Genomic DNA, 8,581 nt, shown 5'->3' with positions numbered 1-8,581 from the left:
TTTTTGACTAAATTAAATCAATATATTTTATCACTTTACAACATATATTCCATAATTATTACGATAATGCTGGAATAAAAAGTGAGGCGTTATTTTTGATTTTTTTAAAAAAATATATCTTTTTGACAATTCTAATAATTGGAGTTCCTTTTGATTTTTGCCCATTATTAATGCCTCCACAGAGCTTCTTTTCCCTCTCGTCCTTGTGGTAGCTTCATTTATTAAGACTAAATAAAAACTAATATTCAACTATGAATCAATATTTTCTAAATAACTCTAGTTGATAGAAAATTGAGCCAAACTAGAAATTCTGATTTAGTTGGACTGCATATTAAAGAAATTTTGAAAACAAAATTCTTTCAAATTGGTTAGGATCCATTCAATGAAGCCAACAATATCAAGATTGAATTGATTGCATAGCATATTTGCAGATAACAACTAACAGAAACAAGAACCCTAGGCAAACAAAAACAGTTTCCATGAAGAAAACATACTCTTAATGCTAATTACATTTCTGAGATACTAGAAAACAAACACTAAAATCAACCGAACGACCGCTAATCCTGTGTTATACAAACGGAACTTACTCTGTAAACTTATTTATCTGTCGCACGACAATCACTCATGCAGATCGCTCATTCTAAGAGCAAAAGGGTGTTTGAAAAATAAACCCTCAATCGAATCAATACAATATAGAAAATATGCTACAAATAAACACAGAAGAAAGAAACATTTGCAGGCAAAAGGGAGAGGAACAAGCCTTTAAAGAAGCATCAAACCCACATTTCTGAATGCTGAAGGGAATGTACAACCGAGGATGTGCGCGCTCAATTGTTCACCATCTTGAACAACTCGAGTACTATCTTCAATATCTAAATTCCACAAAAAAAAGAAGGAAACATAAGGAACGGTATGAAAGTATGGATATTCTAGCTCTGACATGAAATGCAAGTATAGAAGTCTGACACTACCAACATGTAATATTCTAACATGATACAAGCATATTAATGTAGTCCATACGTGCTGCAATCGGTCTGTGGCGGCCGAAATCGCAAAAGTAAGTACAGTACCGCTGCTAGAACAAGATTTGAATTGCCACTAGATGCATCATTACAGTAGTGCTGTTTATGTTCTACTGATTTGAGCCTGATTATGAATGAGAAAAAGGACTTCAAGAGAAGATATATGGAACTGAAAACAAGGCCCTGGAAGATTCTTCCAATATATGTTCACTTCAGGTTCAACAGGATTGTGAAGACCAGTTGAGAGGAATTAATAGCCAGATCTACATATATAATTCATTATTTAGACGTGCAATCAGTCATGTAGCTAGACAATTATTTGAGAGGGCTCATTATAATGTCCTATGATCTATCACTTTTGATCAGCTATGCCCTTTTGGCGTTGTGGATTCATCAAGACTTCAAACAAGTAATGATCTTGTCGCAAATGATTCATTGTCAGGGGAAGAGTTTTTTTAGCAAAGAAGAGCAATGAGTGAATGGCTATTAATTGTAACTTGGTCTTGTAAGAACTGGACTGGACTAATCAGTTCAACTTGGTCTTGTAAGAACTGGACTGGACTAATCAGTTCAACTAGTAGATCGGAAATCAATGATTGATGTGGAAAATAACCAAATTAGACAATTAGTAACAATGGTTCTTATTAATGACAGATAAAACCAGTCAGACCCAACAACCAGTGATAACTAGGAGATGAGAATCAATCTAATAACAACTTACAACTGCATATCGAAAAACAAAATAGTATCTAAAGAATAACTTATAAATAGCATAATAGAAGTTAAAACAGGACATCATATTCATGTTTTGGAAGAAGAATAATTCTCAACACTAACACTATATCTAAACAAGAAATCTGGAAAAAAATATCAATGTAGACCAAGTCTCATTTAATTAATCGGTCTTGCTTATCTAACTGCCAATGTATAAAGGGCAATCTAGTACACAAAGCTTCCACCAATACAGAGTCTCAATGAAGAATTAGACTACATTAAGTCTATTATACATAATCTTACCCTGCATTACAAGTGGCTAATTTTGCGACTCGAACTTGTGACCATAAGGTCACACGGCAGCAATTTTACCATTGCGCCAATGCTCCCCTTCATCTAACTGCCAATGTATATCTAAAAATATTACAACCCTTTAGATTACGCATGAACATGGAGACTTAGATAATGACAACACTTCAATGGGAAGATGTATGATGAGAAAGTCTTCCAACTTTAGATATACTTGGAGATGGGAGGAATGGGGAGCGAGAGGAGAGCAGAGAGAAGAGGGAGAGCAGACAAAGGAGAGGAGAGGAGAGGAGGAGAGCTGGGAATAATGTTGTAGTTGTAGTTTTTCGAATTTGAAATGGTAACTGGTAAGTTAGAGATCATATATATCAAATAGAACCAGGTTGAATTGATTAGACCGAACAAATCAAGGAATAGTATGATTACTGGTTTGAGATATATAATAGAAAATAAAATAGGAAAGGATCAATTTAATTAATGGAGGTCAACAAATCTAATTAAATACTTTTAGTATCATGACTCTCTGTGTGCAATAAACTAATTTATCAGTTCTTATTGTCGGTTTCTCTTGCTTCTAACCAGAAATGTCAGCATAGCATTTTTGACCACCTTACTGTGGTAGTACATGATTGGTTAAGTTTATCACTTGATAGTTCACAAGAGTTTTAAAATCACTTCACAAGGACACTGGAACAGAATGCTAAGATATGTGCCAGATGATACAAAAGATAATAAAATAAAATATTTAGAGAAATTAATTAGGTGCAGCTTCAAAAGATGTTAAAATGATTTGAGGAAAGATTAAGATGGCATGAAAACATTCATAGATCTACAATGCGATCAAGTACAATGCGACTCATGCAGTTACCAACCCAAAAAAATTAGGACTGAAACATCAGGATAATATTTAAAAGTAGTACCCCTTATAATTAGAATTTAATTTGCACAGCAACAAGTGGTTCTTGAGACATCTATTCAAAGGCTCCTTTGCATATTGGAGCATACCCAACAGACCGGCGAAAATTAGATAGACCATTGGTAATCCCCTCTACATATGGCCATATTCATCAATGTTCAATTACAAGTAGTTCCTAACATTATAGGTATCTAATACTGGTTCAAAGATATTATTGTAGGGTCTAAAGAATGTCCACATCTCCACAATGACATGATATTGTCCACTTTGGTCCTAAACCCTCATGGTTTTGTTCTTGGGCTCTCCCCAAAAGGCCTCATGCCAATGGAGATATCTTCTCAAACGGAAAGCCTCCGTTTGATGTCTGAATCCTCGACCCACCAGGACTTCCTGTCCAGCCGCAACCAGGACTTCCTGCCCCTCGGTCTACCCTGACTTAGGACTTCCTGCCCAGCCGCAACCAGGACTTCCTGCCCCTCGGTCTACCCGACCTACTAGGACTTCCTGCCCGGTGTCTGGTCCTCTTGATTCAAACACGGGATCACCCACTTCCTTTGTTTTAAGGTTCAACCCACATGGTTAGATCCAGATCATGGCTCATTCGACGGTTAGTCCGGTGAAGAGCGACCTCGCTCTGATACCAATTGTAGGGTCTAAAGAATGTCCACATCTCCACAATGACATGATATTGTCCACTTTGGGCCTAAGCCCTCATGGCTTTGCTCTTGGACTCTCCCCAAAAGGCCTCATGCCAATGGAGATACTTTCATCCTTTTAAACCCATGATCTTTTCCATGTGTTTTAAATGTGGAACTATGTTTGCACCTTTGCAACCCAACAATTATGGAATCTCCACTTTTTATAGATATAGACCACTTAAAGTCTTTGTCAGTACTGATCATGATATTTGACAAAAAATGTACATTTTTATTAGATTACTACTTCTCTCTAACAAAGTGATAATCTCTCTTTGACGAAGTGATATCTCTCACACACTTATATTATCATCATCATGATTATTTATGTTTGTCCCAACTATTTAAATAATTGAATATATGAATTTATCATCTAGTGAGCTCTAGGCAAACATGGTTAAAATGCTATATTGCACTTCCAATGCTGAAAAACAATGATTACTATCATTATGTCTGCTGTTTTCCTAATGTGATAGTAGACGATCCCCATTAAATTTCTACGCATCAGCCAAAAAGTGTCCCTGCTAAAAAAGTATGCTAAAAAAGTATACCCTTATCTAAAACGATGAAGGAAGAAACAAAAGATAAAATAATAGCATTTATATCACACTTACCATATGCACTTTGGACAATTCTCAAAAAGATAACTCACATCTTGTCTATTACTATGAGAGCCTAAATACTCAAAGGATTAGTAGAAAATCTTACCATTAAGATTGAATTTGTAACTGAACAAGCTATACGTGATTTCTTCTAGTGATTCCAATGCTCCTTAGTTCCTGTAGATCACGAGCTATCTCTTGAATAAATTGAACACCATGATCTCCAGCTTTAAGTGAATTGATAGCATGTTCTAGGAAATTGTGATCAGCCTCAAGTGCTTCCAACCTCCGATTTAGACTTGACACTTCATTCTCAAAAGAGGCTAGTTCATGCAAATCACCTGCCTTTAATAAGTGTTGCTTGTCAAAGTCAGATCTGTCACCATTATTCTGTTCCACAGGATGTAAACGTCTTCTAGATACCTTCTCTTCCAACACAAAGTTTTCAATATTTTCCAAAGGACCATCTTTCAGATCATCGATGGAATATTGACCATATGTGCCAACACCACTTTCTGACATTGCATTCCTTTCAAAAAACTCTTCACCATCAGCATCCACCAATGTTTTAACAGGAACTTCATTTGGATCATCAATATTGCTATTCAGATTAAAATCAGAAACATCCTCATAGATGCCATTATTAGAAAAAAGATACAATTTGTTCTCTAACTTCTTCAAACAATTTGATATATATGTTACCTCTTCTTCAAAAAAAGATAAGTGGTCCTTATAATTTTCTAATTCAGTAAAGCTTGATATTTTAGCTTCCCCAGTTTTGTCACAAAATGCAATCTCCTTATCAAGGAAACTACCACAAAATTCAACTGTTTTATCAGTAGAAACTTCATCAGCATAGAGTTTCCTGCAGCTTTCCACCTCATATTGCAAATCTTGTATTTCTTTCTCTCTTTGAGCAAGTAACTCATTACATTTCTGGAGTGCTGCATGGTCATACTCAGCTTGCTCTTCCATCATTCTTTGGTACTGCACAGCCTCCATTTGCATAGAAGCCTTCTCTTCTTGCAACCTAGTTATCATGGCCATGACTTGATTTGCAGCAATTGCTGAAGCATTTTTTTCTTCTTCTAATTCCTTGAAGAGAAGGCTTATTGACTTCCTGTCCAATTCAATCTGTCTCTTCAGCCTCTCAACAGCACCTTCCCCTTCCACCTCACTTACAATGCTACCTTCTAGTGATTCTAATCCTGATTCATTCCTCTCAAGAGAGAGTGTCTTAGTAATGTTCTGCAGTATAGATTCATCACCTTGTGTGAATGATCTGGGACTAGGAGACATTTCATTCCATGGAGACTCAATCCCCTGTGCTGCAGATATTTGAGAAATTAGAAGTTTGAGGTCTTCCTGCACTCTTGAAGAATCCTTCCCCATAATTACTTCAGTAAATCTGGGAGACGATAAACTTCTATTTGTGGCAAGCTTGTAAGCGTCATTCAGATCCAAACTAGCACTCATAGATTGACCAGATTCACTAATAAAATCCTCTTGAACTTTAAATAAATCCTTTCTCATCGTTACTTCAGTAAATTGAGGAGATGGCATACTCCCATCAGTACCGATAGCAAGCTTATAAGCATCATTCAGATCCATATGAGTACTCATAGACTGACCAGGTCCACTAATCAGATCTTCCCGAATTTTAGAAGGCAAGCATCCACTAGTACCAAGAGCAAGCTTATTAGCATTATTCAGATCCATATGCCTATTCATAGATTCACCAGAGTCACTTATCAAATCTTCCTCAAACATAAATGAATCCTTATTCATAATTAATTGCGAAGATACAGGAGATGAAGAGTTTCCTCCAACAGTATGCTCATAGGTACCATTCAAGTCCATATGAGTGCTCATAGATTGACCATGCTCATTTGTATCATTACTTATCTTCGAATTGGTGTGAGTTACACAAGTATCTTTCTTATCATCAAGGAAGCTGATGCAGGAAGTATTGAGTAACTCACTATCTACTTGAAAAAAGCAACAACAAAAAAGAGTTAACAACCAAAAGTAACAAAATTAATATAACATATATGAGCATGGTAACTTACTTTTCACACCTGAGTTTTCTACTAAGCCATCTCGAGATTCAAGTGACCCAAATTCATATTGTATGGGAATTGATGTGACTTCAACTTTGCTTGAATTATTGTCAATCAAACAAAGCTCAGCAGAATTAGAAGATGAAGATGGAACATTATAAAATTCACCTACATTTATTTTATTTTCAGGAATTGATACACAAGGTTCATTAGGAAGTGGTGCAAAGTGAATCAACTTTTCAAAAGCTTCATCTTCTGAAATATTAACTGCAGCTGGGTGAATCACCTTTTCTTGGCTTATGTCTTCCAAGACACTAGATGATGCAGTGTTTTTGGTAATATTGACATTATCTAAAACTGCAATATCAGATACCAAATCATCCTGAGTATTGTCGTCTCCATATGCCAAAGAATTTCCTTCATCATGTGTGACTGGAGCCTCAGAATCAGAGTCAGAGGAAATTTTAACTTCACTGTAACCAACATGAGAGAAGTGATCAACTCCTTGATTTTTCACATGAAAATTTGTTGGAGAAACCAAAATTTTCTCCTTTCTCTTTCTTTGTCTACCTTCAACTTTAACAAAATCTTTCTTAGTTGATGACGATGAAGGAATGTTGACATCAGGCAAATGAGCTTTAACAGGTTTATCTTCTTCCATGCCAATGGTGTGTAATTTGTGGCCCCTCTTGGGATATGGAATGTTTGCCAACTCATCCCCATGAAACACGATGAAGTTGCCCTCCACAGCACCCTGATCATGGTCATGAGAATGCCCTTTGTGCTTACCAATAAATTGTCTATCGGTCTCAGGGGTAGATTTCCTCCCAGTAGAAGCTGAAAGGAGACAGCTCTTGCACATGTCAGCAAGATTCCCATGAACACTACAGAAAGATAATGGTGATATCTCTAATCTGTGATCTTTGCAAATTAAATCAAGATAGAAGCCTGGTTTCTCATTTCCAAAAATGTGATCCAGTCTTGAACAGAACAGACAAGGTGTTTGTAACATGCAAAGACGAGAGAATTTTGTCACTAGGTAGGATAGCAAGGCATCAATAAACAATAGAAACATCAAAATCCATTCGAGCACAGCTGAAGATAGAACATTAGAGAATCCTCGGATACCACTGACAAGAGCCTTTGAAGCCATCTTTACCAGTCCAACATAAATTTATCAGAGCATCTACACATATGGAGGGCTAGAACAGCATGCAGTCCATAGGAATAGCAATGGCGGTTGGTATTCAACAATATCCACACTGAAAACAATAACATGGAGACATCAATTTTCATTTTGTCAAAGTAAATCCTCAACATTGAACATTTTTCCAAAGATTTTTCACAAAAATTGGATAAGACGAGCAGTTAATCAACTGCAGGAAAACAATCACCTAATTATTTAGTGTTCATACGAAAGGAAACTACATCTAAATCAAATATGATCTTAACAAAAGCATAACCTTTTCCTCAAGATGAAAAAGAATATTCAATTTGCTTATTTTGCATAAGATGGAACAAAAAATACAAGGACAGATCTCAATCACCCAAACAAAAAACATTCAAGAACAAGTCCAATCAGAGCGAGAAGAACTAAACGAGAAGACAAAGTCAGAAACCACGGGGAAGTGATAACACACCACGAAGTCAGATCATGAAAAAGGAGATCCAGGAATGAAAAAAAAAGCCCTTTTTTCTGGAATTCTTCCCAACCGATGGGAAGCAGAACAATAGGCTAAGAAAGCAACTGGGTTTAATAGAGCAAGAGAAAGACAAAAGCAAACGTAAACTGGATGCTGTGAGGCTTTCACCTCCCACCGCACCCCGGTCCTCCATTATTGGCACTTTTCTAAGGAGATGACAAAAAAGGCGGCTGGAATCGGCAGAAAACGACGCGGAAGGAACCGAAAGGCGATAAGGTAAAACCACTCCCAGCACAATTTCCTCACCAGTGATCGAGACAAAAGCGAAGCTTGATGACAACTTCGAGCTCTTCTCACATGTTCTTAGTGGGATCAGAGGAACGCGCGACGAAGGAACAGACCGGCGGCCAATAAGAGAAGTTAACGGAGTGGAAATAAGGCAACAAAAAAAAAGACGGAAAAAATAATTAAAATAAAAGAAACACCGAATGCACACAAGCGGCCCCCACCCATTGTTATACTAGTTGGATGTCTTAGGTGAAGGGTGGAGCTGTGGGCTGAAATTAAAGAAGTGGATTTTAATTTTTGATGGGGGCAGGTTGGGGTGGCGCGTGGAGAGA

General features: G+C 36.9%; 1 protein-coding gene across 5 annotated transcripts; it reads right to left on the bottom strand.

The window, feature by feature from the left end:
• Positions 1-474: 474 nt before the first annotated feature.
• LOC141825077 (putative myosin-binding protein 4) lies at positions 475-8,354 on the bottom strand. 5 transcript variants are annotated; one of them, XM_074712460.1, is made up of 4 exons: positions 8,268-8,354; positions 6,328-7,580; positions 4,365-6,246; positions 475-872 (listed from the first exon to the last, which is right to left on the bottom strand). In XM_074712460.1, the coding sequence occupies exons 2-3, from the start codon at positions 7,469-7,471 to the stop codon at positions 4,394-4,396; spliced, it is 2,997 nt and encodes a 998-aa protein (XP_074568561.1). In that variant the 5' UTR covers positions 7,472-7,580; positions 8,268-8,354; the 3' UTR covers positions 475-872; positions 4,365-4,393. The 5 variants fall into 5 exon arrangements, with proteins under 5 accessions (XP_074568561.1, XP_074568560.1, XP_074568559.1 ...); XM_074712459.1 differs by having other exon boundaries at positions 8,130-8,333; XM_074712458.1 differs by lacking the exon at positions 8,268-8,354 and adding an exon at positions 7,959-8,108.
• Between the last annotated feature and the right edge of the window lie 227 nt (positions 8,355-8,581).

The sequence above is a fragment of the Curcuma longa genome, chromosome 3 (genome assembly GCF_044706935.1).
Source record: "Curcuma longa cultivar G26 ecotype Majalengka, Jawa Barat chromosome 3, ITB_CL_G26_1.1, whole genome shotgun sequence".
Lineage (NCBI taxonomy): Eukaryota > Viridiplantae > Streptophyta > Magnoliopsida > Zingiberales > Zingiberaceae > Curcuma > Curcuma longa.
This window is presented reverse-complemented; position numbering and strand designations above follow the sequence as displayed.